At 61.3% G+C, this 23,711-nt stretch overlaps 1 protein-coding gene and 1 long non-coding RNA gene across 3 annotated transcripts in view; both read left to right on the top strand.

Annotated features, from left to right (window-relative positions):
• The window catches only part of CASTOR2 (cytosolic arginine sensor for mTORC1 subunit 2), a 47,952-nt gene that overhangs the window by 12,581 nt on the left and 11,660 nt on the right, over window positions 1–23,711 (top strand). The window contains exon 2 of the mRNA XM_082712645.1: window positions 19,001–19,071. Coding sequence (XP_082568771.1) covers window positions 19,001–19,071 — 71 coding nt within the window. The remainder of the gene's footprint in view (window positions 1–19,000; window positions 19,072–23,711) is intronic.
• Window positions 6,545–10,895, top strand: LOC309854012. 2 transcript variants are annotated; one of them, XR_014306056.1, is made up of 3 exons: window positions 6,545–8,614; window positions 9,626–9,756; window positions 10,659–10,895. It is a non-coding gene; the product is annotated as an uncharacterized lncRNA (long non-coding RNA). The 2 variants fall into 2 exon arrangements; XR_014306055.1 differs by lacking the exon at window positions 9,626–9,756.

Below are 23,711 nucleotides of genomic sequence, written 5' to 3'. Positions count from 1 at the left end.
AAGGAAGAGGCTGCCCCGTGGAGAAGGTTCGTTCTTCCTGTCTGTGATTTCCTTACACCTGGCGTGGGCCCTTGGCCCTGAGGCTTCCGAGGCCCCCTCCTCCTCCCCCAGTTCACAAGTGAGTCTTGATGCCAAGCCCGTGGTGAGTGCTGGTGCCACGGGGACTCGGACCCCATCCCTGGACGGGTGGACAAGCCAGGTGGGGGAAACAGCTCTGCAACCCCTGATCACCCGTCGTCTGGAAAGAGGGAAGTCCCCAAGGCTCAGGGTAGGAGGAGGTGCTGAGGCTGGGGGGCCGGGGAGGGCTTCAGGAGAGTTGGCCCTGAGCCAGGCTGGAAGCATTAAGTGGGGAAGGGACTTCCAAGAAGGTGGAACAGCATGTGCGGACAGCGCAGTGGCCTGGGCCGTGTGGGACAGCCTGGGGGCTGGACAGCCTGGGGGCTGGAGAGAGTGGCCCCGCGTGAGGGTATGGGGGAGGGGCTGAAGGGCTGTGTCCAGGCTCCTTGGTTGGGATCCAGTCATTGGCCTAATGCCAGGGCCGGAGAAGGCTCCCGGGGAGGGCGGGGGGAGGTCAGACCAGGACGAGGGCAGCTCGGGGAAGGGTCTGGTGGAAAAGGAAGTGAGGAGGAGTCCGGTGCGGCAAGTGTAGGCCAGCCAGCCCCACTTCTGGCTCTGCGCAGAACAGAGAGCACAGACCTTGAGGAGCTGTGGGCACACGCGCTCTCGGCAGTGCAGTTCACGGTCACTGGAACGTGGGTACGCCGCACGGGCCGCGGCTCCCCGAACGGGTAAGCAAACTGGTCTGTGCCTGCAGTAGAATGCTGTACGGCCTCCGAAGGGAAGGGCACTCTGTCACCTGCTGCGGCCCGTGAGCCTTGACGTGGCGCCCAGGGGAACCCGTCAGCCAGAGGAGGGCGGGCACCGTGGGGTCCCCCCACACGAGGGGCCCGGCAGCCGTCGGATTCGTGGAGACAGAAAGCCACGGGGTGGGTCCTAGGGGCTGGGGCGGGGAGTTCCTGTTTAAAGGGTACAGAGTCTGAGTCTCACAAAACGGAAAGCGTCATGGGGGTGGACCGCGGTGGCGGCCACGTAATAATGCGAGTGTGTTTATTCCCGTACGGCACATTTTGTGGTGTGTGCCTTTTAACACAGTAACACGTACGAAACGTTAATACAGAAATGCAGACGGAATAACAGGAGCAACCCGTCTGGCCTAGGGAGAAAGAGAAGGTTGGGGGGTGGGGTGTGGCTAGGTGGGGACAGGCCTGTCCTGGGGTGTGGACGGATGTGAGTTTGAATCCCTGCTGAATCAGCTGTATCTGTCTGCCGGGCAGCAGTAACAAAGAGCCCCAGGCCGGGCGGCCCATGGAAGAGACTGGTCTCGCGGGCGGAGCTGGGCTCTGGAAGGCCAAGGTCAAGGCACCCACCGATGCAGGGCCGTAATCCTCGGGTGCCCTCCGGAAGGCCTGGGGCTCTGGGAGCTGCTCTTTCCCCCCCGACGGGCTGTGTTTGGGGATTCTCTTGCTGGGCCTGGGGCTCTGGTCTCCACGTAGGGGGCTGAGCGACCGCTGGGCCCCAGGAAGGCTTATGTGGGCGTCTGTCTTCCCGTGAAGCCTGCGGGTCTCCGATTTACGGTTTCCCCCACCCCTGTCGGGCCCAGGCTTCCCCGGGAGTGACCCGGCAGCTTCTCCTGGGACCCCTGAAGCGGGAGAAAGCAAAAAGCACCAGGGGCGGTCACCTGGCCTGTGGGATGGGTCAGAGTCCCCTGATCGGGGGGTGGCGGACGGCAGAGAAGTGCCGCACCCCAGCCTGGGAGAGGGGGGGAGCCCCTCTATGCTCCTGACGTCACTCATGGCCAGGATGGCCCTGGACCGCGGGCAGGGAGTGACTGTCGGCGTCGCCGTGCGGGTGGATGGCTGGCTCCTGACGCCGTGCCTCGGGCCACGCTCCCTCCTTCCTGCACCTTCTCAGCACACCCCTCTTGCTCCCTGCCTTTGCAGTTCACCCTCGTCCCACCTCCTCCTCTTCCAGGAAGGCCTCCTGACTTCACTGTTCTGTTGTCTTTTCTCACTGTCAATTTTGGGGTGGATAATAAATTCACAGTTTATTAGGAGTCAAAGATACACCAAGGTGCCCGGCAAAAGCTCTCTACCAGCCCTGTTCCTGCCCCCACAGACGGCGAGGTTCGCAAGAATGGGATTCTGGGGGAGACAGGTGTATATAAACTTGCATATCTGTTCTTTCCCCTGTGTTTTGTTTTGTTTTAAGCGTAAATTGGTATTAAACCACGCTCCCTGCTGCCCGTCCCACTCTGGCTTTTTCAGCCGACATCCGTCTTCGCAGAGACGCCTGTCCCTCATTTGAACTGTTGCGCCATGAGCCACGGAACAGGTGACACGCGTATCCCTGACTTGTCACGCGCCGCGGACTTTTTCCCGGTCCTTTTTTGTTGTTGTTGTTGTTGTTGACGACCGTTAATGCTGTAACATACCACTCGGGGCAACACCTCCCTCTGCATGCTTGGGGCTGTGTGTGCCTGCAGAGGTCCGGACACCAAACCCCCGGCCCGAGGCTCTGTGTCGGCGAGGTCCTCACGCAGTCCCTGCGGAGACGGGTTCTGAGTCTACACTGCCGGCCGGTATTCCGGGCCTGCTTCTCGTAGTCTGACCACCCACCTTGTCACCCCACGGCCCGGGAGTGGAAGGCCCCCCCGATGTCACCTTCTGTTCTGGGGGCGCCCGGGTGTGTTTGCTCATGCGTGTGGGTCCCGAGGTGCCTGACCGCCCTCTTGTCTGGTTCTTCGTCACTGTCCATCTTCCTCTCCGGCTGGCTCACAGGACCCCAGTGGGAGTTCTGTAGGCGTGCTTCGACTGACGCCTGGCCCCCCGCCAGGTGCCTGAACGTTCCAGAAAGTTCGGGGATCTGGGCCCACGTGGCCGGGGCCGCCGGAGAGATCAGCCCAGCAGGCTGTGTGCAGCGGAGCAAGGAGGGGCAGGCTGTGGTCTGGGGACAGAGCGGTCATGTCCACCGCTCTCCTGTCCCCTCCGGAGGCCCCCCCATCGCTGGGGTGAGTGCCGCCTTCCCAGTGGAGGAGGATGGGTAGCGCAGAGACTCCCTCATTCTTGGACCACCCTCGGTTCACATTTCATTTCATGGATTTGGGACGGAGTCCTAGAAAGACAGGACTGACTGGCCGTGGTGCGCGGTGGTCCCTCCGGTCCCCCCGGGGAGCGTCCCACACCATTTTTCAGAGTCTTTTCTACATTTCAGCTCTTTACTCTTCTTTGTGGGGCTTCTGTCTGCTTCCTTCACCAACGTGTCTTCTCAGTGGCCTTCGTGGATGCCGTGGGCCGAAGGCTTATGTCCACCCAAAACTCATAGGCTGAAGCCCTCACCCCAGATGGGGACTGTATTTGGAGGGAATTTCGGTCAAATGAGGTCAGGAGGGGGGGACCCGACCCCATAGGATGAGCGTCCTGGTGAGAAGTGACACCGGGGAGCTCGCTCACAGCGGGAAGGTGGCCACAGCGGACCAGGAAAGCATTCTGTCCAGAAACCCCACCAGCACCTCCGCCTGCCTCCAGCCTCCGGGACTGGGAGCGAGGCCTCTCTGTTTCAAGCCACCCGGTGGCGGGTGCTTTATTCGGGAGCTCTGTGTCCCCTGTGTCCCCCACACAGCTCCCCGACTTCCCGGGCCCACGCAGGGAGGACTAGTGGAAGGAGCCCAGACTCGAGGTTTGTTCAGACCTTCCTCCCCCGCTGACGGGACTGGGTCCTGGCCTCAGTGCCCAACCTTGGTAACGGGAGGGCGAAGAGAGAGGAGGAGCCCAGCGCTCAGGCACAGTGAACGGTGTTCCTGCCCTTTCTTCCCGGCTTAAGGCTGAGCTCCTTAAAAAGCGCTCAGTGCAGTGCTGTCCCCGAGGACTGTCCTGGGAAACGTCGTGGTGCCGGTGGCGTGGGGGTTGACCACAGCACGGCAGTCAGCGGCCCTGGGGGAGCACGTGGGCCCGGCTCCAGGGGGAAGCCTTTGAGCAAGTGACGGACCGCAGAGTTCCGGAGCCCGCAGGCACACGTGGCTGTCCAAATTCAGATGAATTAACATCAGATCGAACCAAAACTTCTTCGCCGCACTAGTCGCATTCCCGAAGGGCTCTGTAGCCACGTGTGGCCAGTGGCTGTCGAGCGGGACGGTGCAGGCGCAGGACATTTGCACGATCCCGGAAGCGCTCCCGGACAGCCCTGGCTTGGGGTTTAGAAGATTGGTTTGGGCAGCGAGAGAGAAGGCCGGGTCCGTCGCGGCAGCGGCTGGCCTGGTTCAGGCATGGTCTCAGCGGGTCAGACCTGGTCGTGTTCGCCATCCCTGAGGGCAGGTCTGCACCGTGGGCCTCTCGACAGAGCAGTCGTGCGTGGTGTCCATTGCTGTGGTTGGGCCTTGCCTGGCCAGGCTGGTGGGAGTCGGTTCCATTGGGAAACCATCAGCCACACACGGACTTAGCTTTTCAGCTTTGCGCCCAACACCACCTCCAGGAAGCCTTCCCTGAGCCCCAGAACCCTCCCTCCCAGTACCCACCACTGGTTCATCCCTGCTTCCTCCCTGCGTCATGCGCCCCCTCCTATAAATACATCCTCCCCTCTGCCTCCCCCGCAGACAGCCCTGGGCTGTGGAACCGTGGTGGACAGGCCACATGTTCTGACTCAGGGAGCCACAGGATACCAGACCAAAGCACAAGGGGGCCCAGGACAAGCCCAGGGCGACCCAGCTTGCAGGGAGTAGCGCTAGGGAATCAGAGCTCACACTCCTTCCTGACTGCCAACCACAGGCCCTCCCAGGACGGTGACGGGCGCCCTGAGGTGTGACTGCCCGGACTCAGGGCTTGGGCACTGTGGAGCTCCAGAGGGAGGCAGGCCCGCTGGGGCAGCAAACCGCTAAAAGTCCCACTCAGGGTCCAGAGCTGGCTGGTTGGCACAGGGCATTCTGTTTTCTCTGGTTTACATTTTGCATAGCCGACTCCCGGCCCCTCCTCGGAGGCAGCGCCGGGGAGCTCTGAGGACCCCCCCATCAGAGCTCCAGGTGCAGGCCTGCGGCAGCCACTCCCACAGACACCCACTGCCATCCGGGAAATGGACTCCCCCCAAACCCTAACCCCCAGACACTGGAGAACGGTTTGGGGTTTGGGAAGGGAAAACAAGGTCTTTGGAGGCCAGACGTGGTTTTTTTGGCCCACCCAGTGTGTTTTTAAAAAAGTTACACCAGCGATGGATGTTTAAACACTGAGAGAGCTCACAAAACTCTGGATTTCCACCTTCGCTGGAAACACTGGGAGGATCTTGTGACCCAGGGCCCACGGGGTAACAGTTTCCCCAGCAGGAAGGGCCCCCCCTCACCCCAAGGCAGCCTCCCCCGTGGCCCCTTCACATGAGACCAGGTGCTGGGCCCATTTGTCGTTGGGTCATGCCCAGCGAGTTCCGTGGGTACAGAAAAATTGTGTCTGTTCTTCTCGCCCAAAAGCAGAGTGAGAAGCCCCCTGTGTCTTGGTGCAGGTGAGAACCGTCCCTGGGTGTCCCCGGCAAAGCGTGGCTTACCCAGCCCCGGTTCTCCTCCCCTGAGGAGCTCAGCTGCCTGCCCAGCCGGCCTCCGAGTGTAACCTCCGTTCTAGACCTTTCCAAGCTCTTCCTTGATCGAGGGCCTCCTCCGTCCTCCTCCCCACCCTGTTTGGTCTCCTGTCCCTGGCAGCCCTGCAGGTGCACCTGTGTCCAGCTCCCGACCTTGGGGGGCTCGGGCAAAACCCGCGGACTCTGTCCAGGCAGTGGGGACTGGCGCTCCGGACCGTCCTTCGGGGCTCCCCGCTGGAGGGGCACGGGAGCAGGGGTCTGCCTCGGTGCCTGTCCAACGTGGCCAAACTCGCAGGTTTCCGTGTCCAGCACCCGCATCCCAGAATCCCCCAGGGTCCCCGCTTTGGACTGTGGCGGATGGAGCCTGAGCTGCCCCCCCGCCCGCCCCGAGGGAAGACGGGACCCAAGCAGGAGCAGAGAGGGGTGTGCAGAGATTGAACGGGGAGATTGCTGGGGAGATGCAGGAAAAAAAAAAAAACAAGCAAACCGGATCGGCTGCCACCCCCGCCCCTTCAACCCTGCCTTGTACATTTCAAAGCGTTTTTTTTTTTTTTTAATGGACTTGGGTGCACAGAATTCGATGACTCATCATCCTCCGTCCGTGACAGCCCTATTGGTCCTGCTTTTACTTTACCTTTGTTTGTTTGAAGAACGGCACCCCCCACGGCGACCAGGACGCGGATGGCGGCTGCCGTCTACCCACGCTTATCTTTCCCTTGACTTCTGCAAACAGCGCGCTCCCCGGCATCTGTCTGAAAAAGCCACTCTGGCTGCGCCTCGCCTCCTGGGGCGTCCTAGTCCTCACCCAGCGTCTTGTTCCAAAGCGTAGACCGGTGTAGACGGTTCAGCCACACCACCGCATAAACATACCTATCTTGGCGGCAGAAAGAGCCACCGGCTGTATAAAGCGAAACGGATTGGTCTCAAAATACGTTGGACCAAAGGAGCCAGACCCAGAACGGTCCCCACAGCACGAGGTCACGGCGACGGGGCTCACGAAGCAGTCTGACCCGTGCGGGTGGGAGCCGGGCCTTCCTCTCATGGGCCGGAGGGGCTGACGGGAGGGACAAGCGACCCTACAGTGACGGGAACGTTCGTATGTCGACCCAGCCAGCGTGCATGTGGGGGTGTCCGCTTGTCACAGCTCATCCGACACCACCCCTGAAATCCGTACGTTTCGTTACAGTAAATTGTGCCACGGTTTTGGAAGAGTTTGGGGTAAGGAAAAAAAAAAAAAAGGTGTTGGAAATGATGATCCAAGCCCTGCTTTGATCTCGTGAAAAGCGTGTCTCGCCCAAAACGATGAGGGCCATTTGGGAGCTGCTGCTTGGCTCGGGCTCCGTGACAGGGACGTCACCAGGGGGCTTTGTAGAATGTTTCCTTCTCGTCAGCGCATCACCTCCTCACTGCCTCTCTGCCTTCCCTCAAACCTGCATTCAGGGAGACCCTGGAGGCCCACCCAGGGGCGTGAGCCACACGGCCCGGCCGCTCAGTCGTGGCATGAAGGAGACCCAAGGGGGACCCAAGCAAGAAAGGCAGCTTGTGCCTTTGGCCTCCACCCAGCACGGCCCCCCCAGACCGCTCCTCTTTGGTGGGGACGTGGCAGCCGCGTGAGGCATCACGGGTCAGACATCCATGGCTCTGCGCAATCCTGTAGCTCAGCTGCCCCTGGGAAAGCCAACACCCACGAAAGACCCGGCGCTCCCAAAGTGCCCCCACTTCACCCCTTGCAAAGTGTCCCCACTCGCGCACGACCCTCTCTTGCCCACTCCCTGTCCCAACCTCGCTTGCCTCTGTGATTCTGCCTACTCTGAGTGCCCGGGCTGGGACGGTCCCAGGCCAACCAAGACGGCTGGTTTCCCTAGTCACCTCCCTGTTGGTGACACGGTCCACAACGGTCCACAGGCACTGCGCGTGCCCAGCACAAACGCGCAGCCCTGCGAGGAGAGAGCAGAGCCTTCTTAGGCGGACAGTGCCCTGCAGGCAGGCTCTCGCCCAGGCTGGGCCAGCAGCATGTGGCAGTGGGTTCGCTCTGTCAAAGCCCCTGGCTGGGCAGCTGACCGGGGGCCCTTCCTGACCAGGAGAGCCTAAGTAAGCATCCAGCAAGGGAGACTGGTACCACCACCCCCAGACTCTCTGGTTTCCTTCAACTTCGGTTGTACCTTCTAGAGCCTTACAGCTGAGTTCCGGTGCCTTCAGCAGTGAAGAGCTTTGCCCAGAAACCCTGTTCCCACTATGGGAAGAGATGGCAATCCTACTGGACCCCTTCCCTGCCATTTTTACAGCCGGAACAAATGCCTGTGGGTCCCTGAAGGACAGAATCAAGGCTAGCTGGGTATCAGTTAAGTGGAGACCACATTGATAGAACCTTCCAGAAATAAGCTACCCCAGGATGAAAGGAATTGCCTCAAAAAGGAGTGAGCGTCCCCTGCCTCGGGGGATGCAAATGGGAGCGGGGTCTCCATCTCTCCAGAGTCCGTCACAGCAAGAGGTGACGCACGGTCGCTCCCCCCACCCCCGCCCCGGCTTGATTTTGTGCCCCCGCTGTGTTCCCCTCCCTGTCTGGGGATTTCAGGGGCGTCCGTGTTCTGTGGCTTCAGGGGGGAACCTGTTGTAAACTGTCCCACAAATTAAACCCTCCAGCTCCCTCCCTCTGCTCACGGACCTGACCTCACAGATCGGCGCTCTCGGAGCAGGTCTGCTAGACAAGTTTGCCTGCAAATCTGGAAATGGCCCTTCCCGGGGGCAACGCCCCCCCCCCCCGTCCCCGCCCTGCCCCTTGCCTCCTGCTTGAGGTCCGTCGCCGCCACGGGGCTCCGACTGGCCGGGGCTTGCCAGGATGGCCGAGGGGAGGCCGGTGTGAGGGCCCCGCTCTGCTGGGTTAGGAATCCGAGAGTAAACAGATCGAGTTTCCAGTGTCAGCTGGGCTTTTCCATAACAGGCGCCACAGCCGTGGAAAATGAGAATGTTCTCTGAGATGACTCAGCCGGCCGGCCCCCAGGTAGGGCAGCCCCCGGCCTCAGCTCGGCCCTGGTGACCAGCTGTCGTCCGAGCCCCAGGGGGTGGCTGCGGGTTTCCAGGCTCGAGGACGGTGTGCACTTCACGGGGCTCTCTGTCAGGATGAGGGCACGTGCAGCCGCCTTGGCCGCCTGGCGGGTCCTCAGTTTCCCCATCTGCAAAATGGGATCAGCAGTTCCTCTCCCAGGGTGTGGGGGGAGGGGGTGTGACAGGAGACCAAGGCAGTGCGGGCGGAGAGGTGCACGTTGGAAGCTTGGGAAGAGAGCTTGGACCACAGCAGCGGGAACTCTGGGAGGGACAGAATTGCTCCCCCGCCGCCCCAGAGCCACCTTCATCGGGGAGGGGAAGAGAAGAATTACAGAAGAACCACAGAAAACGAAAGAGGGGCGTCACCATCAGGAGTTGGAGGCCGTGGGGTAGATTCCACGTCCAGGGGAAGGCCTTGGCCGCCCGGGTGGGGTCTAGCCCATCAAGGACAAGGACAGGACAGGACGGCGGCAGAGAAGGGGGAGGGGCCGTTGCTGTACTGAACCGGATCCTTCCTCAGGCAGAGGCTGGCCAGTGGCGATAGCCGGAGGGCTGGGGTGACCCGCTGCGGGAGGGAAGGAGGAAGGTGGTGTCCCGGGGAGGAGGTGGGGAGGAGGGAGACTTTTTTTTAGGATGTTGGAAACTGAAGCCTGTTTGTAGTTAAGACCAGGCAGCCAAGACGGAGCTGGAGTCCCGAGGGGGAGGGAGGCGCTTGTGGGAACGGCGAGAGACGCTCCCGGGAGCTGGTTTTCCCGGGCCAGAGACGAGAGATAAGATGGGTGAGAAAACAGATGTTTTGAGAGGGGCCCCTCCCCAGCTGGCCGAAATCATAGGACGCCCGGGGTGTGGGGTCAGGGTGCAGAGCTGGGGGTGGGGGCTGAGCCAATCCTACAGACGGGGGGCGGGAGCCGGGCCCTGGGGGGATTTCTGGCTGGAGGTCATGGCTGAGAACGTTGGTGCTGGACAGAGGTCATCTGAGGATGGGGTCGGCCCAGGGGGCCGCCCTGGATGAGCAGCGGATGGCACAGAATCCAAGTGGCTGCTAGAGAGGAGAGGCACTCGAGTGACCAGGGAGCCCGGGGCCCTCAGGGTTGCCAGGTAACAGGGCAACCCCCCCAGCTCGGTTCTGCAGCCTTGTAACAGCCAAACCCTCGAGGGGCTGGACTTGGCGCGGGGGGGGGGGGGGGGCGGCGCAGAGGACCACTACAGATGGCTTTGGGGTCCAGTATGTTGATGCTGGTGTCCGGTATCCCGACCGTAGGCCGGAAGGGTGGGTAGGAGGTTGTGTGTCTCTGTGTGTCCTCAGTGGCCGTGTTGAGGACCAGGGGGCCTCAAATAAGCTTCTGGCTGTGTCAGGAGGAAACCAGGAGAACATCAGCCCAGAGCCCAGACGCAAAGGGAGGGAGAAAAACTGGTGTGTTGTAGACCTGGGGCTTCTACCCCAAGGGGGTGCGGACCTCTCACCCTGGCCCCCGCGATCGGGGGGGTTTGCCCCTCTCGATGAGTGGGAAGACAGGCTCAGGGGTCGCATAAATGTCTTTAGGCCACAGGGCTGTCACCATAACGGGGACTCACACCCAGGCCTCTGTCCCCGCAGAGCAGTGTTCTTTGGGGAACACAAGCATGTGGAAGCCCCTGCACCGTCAAAGGGTCAGATTGCGGCTGGACTGTCGGGACCATGTCGGGATCAATCCATGGAGCTGAAGGGAACCCCCAGATCACTGACCAGCCAGGGCCGTCTGGAATGACCTGGCTCGGGGGAGGTCGCAGCCCTAGGCCGGGTCCTGTCCACTCGTCCTGCCGCCCCTGCCTGATTCTGTCCCCTCCAGTGTCTCCTTGCTGCGGCGGTGGTTCTGTGGCTGGGGCCGGACGGTCCCCTGGGTTTGACCAAGGGTCGCACCCGTCCCCTACTAACCCCCACCCCGGGTAACTCTGTGTTCTTCATTCTCTTGCTTCCTTTTTTTTTTTTTTTTTAAGATTTTATTTAATTTATTTGACAGATTTATTGATTTATTGGACACAGCGAGAGAAGGAACACCAGCAGGGGGAGTGGGAGAGAAGGAAGCAGGCTTCCCGCTGAGCAGGGAGCCCGATGAAGGCTCCATCCTGGGACCCCGGGATCGTGACCTGAGACAAAGACTGATGCTTAGCGACTGAGCCACGCAGGCACCCCCTTTGCTTTTTTTGTGTGTGTCTTGAGACTTCATGTGGTCCGAAAGGTTTATTTTATCATTTTTTTTTAAGATTTATTTATTTATTTGACAGAGAGAGATCACAAGTAGACAGAGAGGCATGCAGAGAGAGAGGAAGGGAAGCAGGCTCCCCGCCAAGCAGAGAGCCCGATGCGGGACTCGATCCCAGGACCCTGAGATCATGACCTGAGCCGAAGGCAGCGGCTTAACCCACTGGCCACCCAGGTGCCCCTATTTTATCATTTTTAAGAGCGGTTCCTTCTCTCTCTCCCGGAACAGATGCCGCCGTCCGTGCTGTCTGCGGACTGACTTTGCCGTCTACCGGATTGTGGGCACTCACTCGTATTTTTGCAAGTCACACTAGACCGTTCATCCCGACGGCTCGCCCGCCTGCTTGCCCGGCGAGGGCCGTCTGGGTTCACAGCCCGCTTTCTGTCCCCGAGAACAAGTGGTTATCAATTCTCGTGTCCGCGGCTCCCATGACACCTATGGGAGAGGGCGGATGCCTCCCAGGACACGTGTGGGGGCCACACCGGCCTCCCCGCTGTAGACACGGCCCAGCCTACTGGGCCCAAGGCTGTAACTTCCTACTCTAACTGAGCCTCGGGCTTCCTGCCCGCGAAGTGGGAATAATTAGTTGGGCTACACGTCTGTTTGGTTAGTGCCGATGACGCACAGACCGCATCACCTCCTGTCCCAGCCATGCGGGGGCGGGGGGCGGCTGCGGGGAAGTCTCGGCCCATCTCCCAGGAGCAGGTGTGTCACTGAGCCCAGTCAGATCTGGAAGTGAATAATCTTTCATGGTATAGTCACCGGGGAGGATGGGCCGGGGCTTGGACCTGCCTGGAGGTGCTGGGGTGGGGGCCGCGGGAATGGGTAGATCCGGAGTCAGACAGGCGTCCTTTTACACCAGAGAAGCCAAGAACCTTCCCCTGCCTGCGAGGCCTGAGCACCGCCTGGACAGGAATGTTGCTGGGAGGTCCGGTTCCGCACGGGTCTGCAGGCCAGCTCCTGGACTCGCCACTTTGCATGACCACACGAGCCCAGGCAAGATCTGAGCACTGCCCTGAGTGTTCAGTTCCTCCTTCAATCCCACAGTACCCTGCCAAACCTCTTTCGGAGATAAGAGAGCTGTTCTGGTCTTGTCTGGGGCAGGTGGTAAAGCCAAGATCCACACAGGGGCCTTTTCCGTCTCCGACGCCCCCAGGGAAGAAAGAGAACCAACTACCAGTCAGCTCAGAGCCTGCCCTTGGCTCTGGGTTTGTGAAGCAAGAGGCTGAACTTCCCCAGACGGTGGCCCTATCCTGGCAGGGCCCTTCCTCCTCACCCCACCCACCCGGCTGCCCCAGGCCATTGGGACATGCATAAGGAGGCCTGTGGCTTTGGCCCTCAGTGCAGGACTAGGCCAGCCTGTTGCCTCACGTTCCCCAGGTCTCCATGGAGGAAAGACTGGAGGTGTCAGGGGAGATCAGGTTCAGAGGTGACAACAACCTGCCCGCTGACCTCATCTTCCCGAGGTGCTGAGTCTTGCTTCCTGGCCACCCCCGGAACCACGCCCACCACCTCCAGCCTGATCCAGGCCACTGTCGGCTCTAGCTAGTGGCCGGCTGGTCTTAGGGCCCACCCACTCCCTACAGTGGCTACCAGGCGTCCTCCCTGCCCCGTGACCTGTCCCAGCGCTGCCGGTCACTACTCCCCCACCACTCAGCCGCCCTGGCCTCTGTCACCCCTGGCGTGTGGCCACTCCTGGGACCATGGCGCGCCAGCCCCTCCTCCCCCAGGTACCTTGCTGGTACCTGCTCAATTTCCCTTTTTACTGTGGCCACACGGACCTCACCGAATTGACCACTGTCGTCCTGAAGTGCGTGTGTCCCTGGCATGGAGCGCAGTGGCACTGAGTTTCCTTCCCGCCGTCCGTCTCCGGAACTTTCCCACCATTGCCGACCACAGCTCTCCATCCATTCAGTGACCGCTGCCCGCCTCCCGTCCCCGCAGCTCCGGGCAGCCGTGCCCTGCCCGGTCGGAGATCGCCAGCCCCATCCCCCGCAGCCCCTTCCTCCACTTCGATTTGCTCTGTGGCATACGCCGCTGTCTGATGCACTGTTTTTTGTTTCCACCCCAGCATGTGAACCCTGATTGTCCGATTCTTGGAGGTGTGTTCCCGAGCACTTGCCGCACAGCTTGACACATGCAAGCGCTTAGTGACCTGTTTGTCGAATGACTGAATGACCTCGCCACTGATTTCAGCTCCTGCCTGGATCTAGGGGCTTCCCCCTTGCGCCCTGCCCATCCTCTTTCTGCCATCCTTGTCACCCTAGAACTTGCGAGTGCCACAGCTCACACGGTGATTGTCCTGGCCGCCCGTGACCTGAGCAGATTTTTTTCTTTCCCATCTTAACAGAAGAAAAAACTTCCCCTTTTCAGGATGACCCTTCAAGTCACGGACACGACGCAGGGCTTTCTCTCTACCTAAAACTTGGAACAGCAGCCTCCGGTTGCCAAAGACCATAGAAATGAAATGTCAGTAACACACGAGACCTAGCGAAGACCCAAGAGGAAGAGAGAAAAAGGCCACGGCCGGTCGAGGGATCAAAAGCCTGGACCAGCATGAGGCCGGCTCAGTGTCGCTCGCTGTGTACTGTGGAAGGCTCCTGCGCTGTCGGCCACGGCCAGGGGGCCGGTGCAGGAGGCAGCCAGAAGCAGGGTGGACCCTGGCTCCAGGCCCAGGGGGCTAGCCTTGGTGAGAAACACTTCTGGCTTCCCAGGCTGAAATTCGAAACAGCCCCATGCACATTCAGAGACACCCCCCGCCCAGTGGAACAAAAGACAGTGTGTCCACAGGCCTGGAACATGTGGGACGCCTGGTCTCAGTGCTGTGCGCGGGGCCCGTCCCAGTGCATGAAGGCAGTGACTCCCGGCGGCCCGGGCTGTCTTCCCGAAGCGTCTGCACCTGTTCTGTGATGAGCTGGCAGGTGACCTCAGCAAGGTCTGGCCGACACGGGGCATCCTGACCCTGCAGGAAGCGGGCTCTGGTCCCAGACTGGTCTGGCTCCCGCCTGCCCTAGGTTGAGGTCCTCAGCTCGGGACTCCGTGTCCAGACCACCTTTGCGGATCCCTGATGCATAAGGGGGTCTTTGTGGTGTCTGGAAACGAGGAGTAGGAAGCGGGGCACAGCCCGCCGGACCCTCCACCAGCCAGCAGGTGGGCGGAAAAGGCGGGGTGCGTGCCCATAGGGGTCCTCATCCCTGGCTGCCCTGATACGGACACGCTTGCTCAGACACGCCAAACGTCTGTGAAGGTCCCTCGGCCTCTATGTGGCATGTCAAGGAGCATGGGGCAGGGGTGCTGGGGTCAGGCCTGGGGCCGCAGAGCCCCTGGGATCTCGGGCTGAGCCTCTAACGTCATCACCCATCATGCTGGCTCCCTGGTGGGGGCTGGGCCACAGGCTGGGTGGATGGAGGCTTTTCAGCCAGAGCTTGTGGCGTGGAGGATCAAGTGTGTAAGAGCCAGCACCACGTCGGGGGGGATTTCCCCACGGAGACCCCATCCCGCCTACAGCCCCTCAGAGAACCGCCGGCCCACCGCCCCTCCAGCCAGCCCACTGCTCTCTCGAGCTAGCTGGCTTTAGAGCTTCTCTTCCCTGGGAATACAGGTCGGCCTCCCCGTCAGCTCCCTCTGCCGTCCGAGAGTAAATAGCCCACCTGTGGTGCTGCGTGCTAACTACACGTACACTGGGTCTTCGCTCGTTGGTGTCCTTCAGCAACAACCCTGGGAAGTAGGGTTATTGTCCGCGTTGTATACAGGAGGAGACTGAAGCACAGAGAGGGTAAGCAACTTACCTGAGGTCACACAGCCAGGAACAGCAGCACTCCTTCCGTCCTATGGAGCACAACAGCCACAGAGGAATAAAGGTGGCGGCTGGACTCTTCCTCCAGGCCAAAGGGGGCACAGTCTGCAGTCCCTGGGCATTCTCTGTGTTGGCCATGAGGCTCTGAACAGACACAGGCTTCCTGGCATGGCCTGCCTACATCTAGTACCCCTGTTGTGTTCAACACAGCACAGCAGTGCATTGTCACCCCCTGGATGGGGGACTTGCATGATTCTCGGGGTGTGTCCTGAACCACAAGTTGCCGCTCCCCAGTCTCCCTGCCTTCATTGCTCAGAGCTGTAGAGTTTTATGTCCTGTTTACCTGATGATGGCTCCAGCAGAACCTGCCAGGTGATGGTCATGCACTGTTGCATGGGTTGTGCACTGCTCAACTGAGAGCACTCTTCACAGAGACCATGCAGTGAATGAGCCCTGCCCCCAGAGCTGTGATGCACCACCTGCCCCGCTACCCGGATAACAGATCCGTCTTGGGTTCTGATCGGAGCTGGTTCGGATTTTGCCTGCCCTTGAACGGCGTTTTCCAGACAGACTCCATGGTTCTAGGGTCATCTTTCTGTGCCTTCCTGGCCAGGTCCCTCAAGGGTGCCCTGCTGTGGACCTGGCGGGGTTCCATGTGGCCCACGCTGGAGCTGGATGGGAACCAGTCCACCTTGAACCGGGCCCTAACTGTACAGCAGAATGAAGCAGCCCAGGGCTCACCGCCCGCAGGTGCCAAGCTGGGACGAGTACGCAGGCCTTCACACTTTCCCAGTCCACTTTACTTTCCTTGTTCCGTCCCGTTCCTGAGTACCATGAGGGCATCCAGAGGGCACCCCGCTCTCCTCCTCCTCCTCGGACTTCCTGACAGCACTGAGCAGAGGCCGGCTAATCGCTGGGTTTTGTCCTTTCTCATAGACAAAGTAGAGGGAGGCCGCGAACGCGGGGGCCCCGAGCATCTGGAGTGTGGCTCTAGCCATGACTCATTAGAAGGTCAGGACTGGAGCCTTCAGTGTATCCCAGAGGAGGGCAGGTCAAGGCAGTGCCCCTCAAAGGGCCAGCAGGGTTTGTCCAATCAGGGCTTCTCTGGCTTGGGGATAAGTTTGTGGCCCTAGTGCACTTTTTTGCTCATTGAACAATGAGTGTTGATTCTCTTCCCAGCCTATGCCAGGGACTAGCTGTATGTACAGAGAATCCACAGTCCTCGCCAGAGAGAGCTCTCGGTCTGCTGGGGAAAATGAGTATTATTTGTCATAGGTTGTGGAAATGACCTAGGACCCTCATCATGCACAGTTGTTCAGACGGTGCACTGCTCAACTCTAAGGGCAGACTTCACATAAACCGTGAGATGAGCGAGTTGTAACACACCAGCAGCCCAGCTGTCCGCGGGGGCTCTAATGTCCTTCTGTAGACATCGTATAAGGCTGTAGACTGTCAAGGGAGGACCACAGCCCTGCAGTGGGAGGTGAGGGAGATGGGGCGGCCGGTGCCAATCTGAAAAGGCTTTACCCCAACGAAGATGCTTGCTGGGTCTTAGAGAATGAGCGGCAAGTCTCCAGCCGAGAAAGAGGGAAGGGTGTGCCGGGCCGTGGAGAGACCATTTGTCAGCCTTTGGAGGTGTGAGGCGGAGAGGCAGGCCAAGCGGAGGGGAACGGGGGACGTAGGAGGCCTGTACGGTCTCCAAGGCAGAGCTTCACGTGGAGGGGAGTGGTAGGCAGAGGGGAAACCTGAGAGCAACTCGGGGTTTGGGGAGAAGGCTGGTGGGGTAGCGACATGCAGCCGGGCGCCTGACTCCCCGAGTTTGACCACAGCCACCGTGGCTGGTCCTTTGGGCTGACCCGCCCTCCCGAGGGCCTGCCCACCCCAGCAGGCACATGTTTGGAGATGGATATCCAACAGCAGGGCCTCGTTTACACGGAGGCCGGGGCTGCCTTCTGCTGGGGGTTCTGCCTTCTGGGATAGTTTATAGGGTCTATTTCTGGAACATCCTCACAGCCAAGAGGACATGGAGGGGGGTGGGGGCAAGTGCCATCTCTGCTCGCTGTCACAGACAGCCGGATGGCCCCTCCCCATTCCCAGCAAGTACCCGTTCGCGGCAATCCGGTGACCGGTGGGGGGTGGGGGGACACGCTTCCGAGGCTGTCAGTGTACAGGGGTCCCCAAGAAGGAGCCAGGCCAGACCAGCGATTGCCACTTTCTGAGGTGACGATAATTTGCTGTCGCCCCGAGCAATTGCACATCCCTTGTGTGCGGGCAGTTTGCAAATTGGGTGTGGGATGGACAGAGACAGAGACGGGATCTGATAACGGAAGAGCCGGAGGGAGATTGAGGCGTGTGTGGGTCTGGCTGAGCAGAGCGTCTGGGGAGAAGCTCGCCACCTCGCTGACGACTCTGCTCTGGCGGTTTCTTTGAGGTCAGGTGCACGGATGGGGCGCCCGGCGGCTCGGCGGGTTGAGCGTCTGCCTTCCGCTCAGGTCGTGATCCCCAGGGCCTGGGATCGAGCCCCGCATTGGGCTCCCTGCTCAGCGGCCAGCCTGCGTCCCTTCCTCTCCCTCTGTTGAAAAATACATCTTTTAAAAACTATATTTAAAAAATTAAGTAAGGCACATTGGGGGATGATTTACATACAGTAAAAATCACCCCTCTTAGGGTGTGATTCTTGGAGTTTGGACACACGTATGTGCTCTTACAACCAGCACCGTAACCAAGATACCAAACATTACTGTCACCCTAGAAAGTTCCCCAATGTCCTTCTAAAGTGAACCCCAACCCAGCCCCCAGCACCCGTGACTCCCTTCTCTGTCCCTAGCCTTGCACCTCTCCCAGAATGTCCTCGAAATGGAATCCGGGGACGTGTCTGATTGGAGTCTGGCTTTAACTTCGGCAAAACACACTCGCGATCCCTCCGTGTTACTGTGCGAACCGGTAACTGACCCCTTGGGCTGCTGACCGGTGTCCGTGGGGCCGATGGGCCACCGCGTCTCCGGGTCTCCAGGGGAGGGGCCGACGCTGGACGTGTTCCCAGTTTGGGGCGAGCACAAAGCAAGGCCGTAAACACCTGCACGCGGGTCTCGGCGTGGTCCCGGGTGTTCGGTTCGGCCGTGGTCCAAGCGCGGGGTCGCCGCGTCACGCGGTCTGTGTATGTTTCCCTTCAGGAGAAACTGCCGCCTCCTCCCAAGGGCTGTGCTGTGCCCTTTTGCTCTCCTGTCGGTTCCAGATGTTCCCGTTCCTTGTGAAAAATTCCAAGGACAAAGCACACGGGGCACCGGGGAGGTTGTGTGGCTGGGCTCTGGTGCCGCAGGGCCCGGACCGGGGGGTGGGCCGGCCCCACCTCCCTCCGCCCCCTGCCCTACAGCCGTGCGGCCCCGTCAGGATTGTCTTCCCCTTGAATCTTTGTAGAAGTGCCGTTTGGGCCCCTGCGGGGGTTCCTGGTTGGTCCTCTTTCTGGTAGGGCTTCCCGTGATGGATGCGTTTCACACGTTGGGCACGGAGACCGCGCCGGGCCTCGCGCTCGAGAGCCCGAGTGATGCCAGAGAAATGACCACAGGCTGTTTCCTGCTTGCCGCTGTTCGTGCCGCGCGCTGTCTCTCCCTGCAAGTGTCCTGGGGGCCATTCTAGCTGGAGCAGGGACAGGGAGACAGGCGGTGAGGGGCGGTGACCCCCCCGATCTGCTGCAGAAAGCCACGGAGCCCCGCGTGTCTGCGAGGCAGTAAGAATGACCTCAGGGCCAAGACGCCACCCCCCACCCCTGCCGCACAGGTGGCCCCACCTCGTTCTTGGGCACGGAGGAGAAGTACCCTAAAGGCTGGGCTGTTGGTCGGGTGACTTGATTTAGGTCGAGTGGGTGAGGAGAGGGGCTGGGACCCACAGGTGTGGAGGGCCGGGGGGTGGGGGCAGCAGCAGAGGCCCAGGAGTCAGAGCGTGGGGCGCCTGCAGAGAAGGCAGTTCTCCCTGCTCCCTGCCAGTCCTCCTTCAGCTGCTGCTTCCCCCGGGAAAGGTGGGATCGAGGACCCCTGAGCTGCATGGGGACCTAGAGGCTGGCCAGCTCAGGGGTCCCCCAAGGTTGGTGGGGGGCGGTGCAGAGGGGACGACCAGCGTCTCTGAGACCCCGGAGTCAGAACTGGGGGGCAGCGGAGGGGAAGATCCGCAGCGCACGGCAGGTCACGCGGCAGCCTCGGGTCAGAGCTCTGGGCAAACCGAGTCATCTCCCACAGGGTCCCAGGGTCCTGCCCGGTCCGAAGTGGCACTAACGGTGATGTTCTCTGTCTGTCCGTCCACCGTCCAGGTGCAAGTTCTTCAGTCTGACTGAGACGCCGGAGGACTACACCATCATTGTGGACGAGGAGGGGTTCCTGGGTGAGTGCTCTGTCACCCCAGACATTTCTGCCCCCGCCTTATTTCTGCTCCCGCCCGCCGCCTTATTTCTCCCCCACCCACCCGCCACCTTATTTTTACCTTCGTCTCCTGGCGAGTGGGTTAGAAGGTCAGCACAGAGTCTGTTTCCTTCTCTCCCTGTGCCGTGGCTGCTCCCCTTCCTTTCCGCTGAGGAAACTGCCCCAGGAACGGCCCCAGAGCTGGAAGGGTCGGTCAGACGGCGGCCTGCTTACCCAGCTGGGAACTCCAGGCTACGGAGGAAGTAGCTACAGCCCTGGGCTCCTTTCGCTGAGCTCCCACCGCCGAGCGAGAGGCCGCCGGTCCTCCGTCCCTGGCTCCCGGGCAGGGCTCCCGTAAGCCCTGCTGCTGTCCCTTCCTTCGCGTGTGTCCGTCTTCAAGGCTGAAACACAATTCGCGTAGCAAACACGCGCCCTTCTACGGTGTCCGGCTCGGCGGTCTGTGGCCCGCACGGGGTTGTGTGGCCACGCCCACCAACCTCTCCTCTCCCCCCAAAACAGCCTCATCCCTGTTGGCATCACTCCCCGTCCCCGTCTCCACCGTGTCCCCTCCGTTTTATGCCGTCGGCTTATGATGTTGGTCCTGGTCTAAAGCGCCAGCGAGCGTCCGTTTGCACGGCCCGCTGCCCACTCATTTGTGAGAACGGGGCGTGTTCGCGTCCCGCCGGCGTGGAGCTGCGAGCGGGGGGCGGGGGAGGTCAGGGGACCAGGCCCGCGGCCACGGAGCGGGGCTCCCCCCAGGGCCGGCGTTCGCGCCGAGGCCCCCAGTTCCGTTCAGGAGAGCCTACAGAGAGCGCCCCTGGGTCCGCATGTTTACAAAAACCCCCATTCCACCCCCCAAAGGCAACTCCTGGTCACTCTTTCGCGTTTCCCTTTCCAATGGTATGGGGCACGAGTTGTCTCTCGTCAGTCCGCGTGCTGTCCTGTCCCGGAGAGAAGTGCTTGCCCCTGACACCGTGACGCGACGTTTCCTGCGATGTCGCGGCCTCTCGCGGTCCACGCCGTGGTGGATGCGCCTGCCTCCCTGCCCGGTCCCCCTGCGCTTAGAATCCAAGCGGGCATTCCTGGTTCTCCAGGGATACATTTATGACCTTCGTTTCACTCCGGCTGATTCCTAAAATGGGGTCTGAGACCTGGTGTTCCGGGGTCAGAAGCTGTTTGTGTGGTTCTTAGGGCAAGTGGGGGGGGCCTTTTTAGACCATCCACGCCGGTGAACGAGGGGAGCTTGGAAGAATTGACTTCACCCCTGCTCTCCGTCGTGCTTACGCACCCCTACCCCATCATCGAAGATGTCTGTCCGGTCCGTCATTCATCCATGCACAGACCCTTTGGGAGCTTAGGAGCCACAGACAGGAACTTCTGCCCTAACCACAAAGCACGGTCCCACGAAGAACGTACACTTGGGGACCCCAGACCCATCTCCATCTCTGTGTGGGTCCTGCTGAGAAGCACGGCACTTCGGATGCGGAAGGAGCGCCCCGGGATGTCTCTGCTCCAGGAGCAGGTACCCTCACGGCCCCGTCTCCCCAGACGAGACAAGCTCGCTCCATCTCGGGGCCACAGGCGAGCCAGTGCGGCGACCAGGGACAGAGGAAGGCTGTGGCCGCAGGACCCAGGGGGCCGGTTTTGCAGGGTTAGGTTAGGGTTTGCAGGCCCTGGAAACCCACGTTTGTAGGAATCCTCAGTCTCCTGGGAGGCATCGCGCAGGTGAATGGTGCCTGTCCCCAGCCGGCACCACCTGTCCCCGGGGTTGCAGGAGGCGGCACTGACAGAGCCCCGCTGACCCCATGAGCCACGGGGTCTGCCAGCCCGCGACGCGGTCATTCGTGGTTGCGGTGGGTGCTGTGCGGAGACCCCGTAGGAGGGACCCTTGCAGTAGTATGCAAGCCGGCAGACTGGATCGGTTAGGAGCCTGAATCAACCTCTTCCGACTTCCCTCCCTGCCCCCGCGGGGCTTCTGGCTGCGGACACTGTGCTGTAGAAGCCCTGGGAAGGGCTCTTGCTAACTGCGTTTTATAGACAAGGAACCTGAAGTGCAGAAAAGGCGCCGGCCTCTCCGGATGCCTCCAGGGGCCGGGCCCCGGGGAGAGCAAAAGTGCAGGAATGCGGCCTTTGCCCCTCGGGGGCTTACGGCTCTGGGAGGACAGAAACACAGGAACCAGAATTGCGGTATCAATAGAGAGTGGTACCCAGCCTGGCTGGCAGAAGTGCAGTCCAGGAGGACTCCCCAGAGGGGGCAATGCTTGAGGCAAACCCAACTACATGACTAATGAAACCCGTGACACTGGGAGTGGGGAGCCTTCTAGAATGGGGGGTCGCTGGGCATGCAGGGGAGAAGACAGAGGCAGGGGGGAGCCAGTGAAGGGGCTTATCTGACCGTGAAGGGCTTGCCGGGAGGAGAGCAGAGTGAGGAGGCTGGCGCGGTGAGGACAGAGCAGGAATCAAGAAAGATTCGAAATCTGAATTTACCGGGGACTTTTTCCTGAGCTGCACTGCTAACCAGCGGGGAGCCTCACGCTGTATTTAAGTCTGGGAGAACCGGGGAGCTTTCAGCATGTCCCCTTCTGGGAGCTCGGAAGAGGAGACTTTGGGGGAGCTTAGGTAGTCAGGGAAGGCTTCCTGGAGGAGGCCGTTTTTGCTGCCCTTGAAGAGCTAAGGAGGGAGAGCGCATGTCAGGTGGGGGTGTATGAGTAAGTCTAGACGCGGAAGCAGAGACCAGGTTCAAAAAGTCGATGGAAAGACAGGTTCAAATTTAAAAAGGGGTGAGCAGGGTCCATTTGGACCTTGTTCTGCAGGCAGTAGGGAGCCATTGAAGGTTGTTGAGTGGGAGAGAGTCGTCACTGAGGCTGGACTCAGCAAGAGGCACCTGGGGTGAGTACGCGGGAGGCGAGAGGGTGACGTGGGGGTCTCCTGGGGGAGAATAAGCAGGCTTTGTCCGAAGTGAGATCTTCAGGCCCAGGCTGAGACCCCGACTGACCCAGGGAGGGAACTACCCACAATCTTGAAACGCCGACTTCCCCTGGAGCCGTTAATAATCCCTTGGCCTCTCCCCAGACCTCTTCCGGTGGCCGGAGCAGTCAGTGTCTTCAGTGTGGGGAAGGGGGCTCCGGGAGGGGGAGAGAAACCGGTGTAAGTGATTCACCCAGTGGGGCTGAGAGGAGGGTCCGCTACCCTGCGGCGGCTGCGTAGGGGTCTCGCTTCCAGGCCGCCATTCCTGGTCGGCACTCAGGCTGAACCGGGTACGGTTACGGGAGCCCGGTGTCTCTCGCACGCGCGCTGGTCCCGAGGCAGGGGGAGAATGTCGTCCAGAAGCGACTCCTGGCCTCCCGGTGAGTGCGGACGGGAAGACCCGGGTTCAGATCCATTTCTGCCGCCTGCACGGCTTCTGGTGCTGGTCGTTGGCGTTGCCCAGAGTGAAGGCGGGTTAAACACCTCCCCCTCCTCCTGACCCCAGGACCCTTGACCCTGCTGCGGGCGGGGCAGGAGAAGCCCAGAAACACAGGCTGGGTGGGGCACACAACAGCCTTGGCACGCAGGGACCTGCAGCCCGGGGCAGAGGAGGCCTGGGGCAGGGGGGGCGGGTACCACGGAGGGCAGGGGGAGGGCTCTATCCAGCCGCAGAGCCACCCCAGTCTGTGGCTGGGGAGTGACAAGACACCGTTAACCTCCATCACCACGGCTCCCAGAGGCTGTTTGTAGAGCCTCTGCTGCGTGCGGTGACAGAGACCAACAACCCATCTTGGTCTGGGAGTGGGTCCACTTTTCCTCTAGGGACGGGCAGGCTCGCGGTCTCCTGGTCAGCCTCCTGGAGCTCATCCCCACAGCCCCAACAATGGCACCTCGTCCCCCCCGAGGCTTGGCCCGGGGTGAGGATGGGCTCGGACAGGCCTTCCCTCCCCGCCGCCCACCCCGGTGTCACAGGTCCCAGGGGCCAGAAGCAGCGAACACTGTGGTTTCCGACCGCTGGTCTGAGCTGACCACTGTCTGTGGGTTCTACCCAGGGCCGAGAGCCAGCAGTGGCTGGCCCCGAGGCCTGGAGCAGGGCAGGCAGACCCATCCCGGCCGACCCGCTCGCTGCCCAGACTGGCCAGCAGTTGGACGGCCCTGAAGTCCTCTGTCCCCCGCCCCCTTCAGCCCCCGCAGGGTCCCACACCCCACTCTCAGCTGGCCTCAGGCCTGGGCTTCTCCCTGGGACGCATCCAAACCCGCCAAGAAACTCCCCAGAGCAGAGCCGTGTCTGCACCAGTGCCCCTTAAAAATGCACACACCCCAGCGCTTCACTGACTGGGGGGCACACGCCTTCCCCCCTGGACTGGCCGCAGCTTCCTGGCAGCCTCCGCCAGGGCGGCTGGAGCCCGGCCTGGAGTCGACCTGTCCCAGCCTGAAGCTGGCGTATGTCGCCGTCCGCCTCCCACAGCCTACTCTGCCCGGCGGGGACGGGGCGGACTTCGCACAGCCCGTGTGCGTCCATAAGCTGATGGACAGCGAATGCCCTGTCCCCACTGGTGGGCCGGGGCTGGGAATGGCGCTCGCTCCCCCCCGGGGCCCCAGGGCCCGATCCTGGGAGGTTGGGTACAGGAGCAAGGGGTGATGGTGAGGCCACCC

The sequence above is a fragment of the Mustela nivalis genome (assembly GCF_964662115.1).
Source record: "Mustela nivalis genome assembly, chromosome: 19".
Lineage (NCBI taxonomy): Eukaryota > Metazoa > Chordata > Mammalia > Carnivora > Mustelidae > Mustela > Mustela nivalis.
This window is presented reverse-complemented; position numbering and strand designations above follow the sequence as displayed.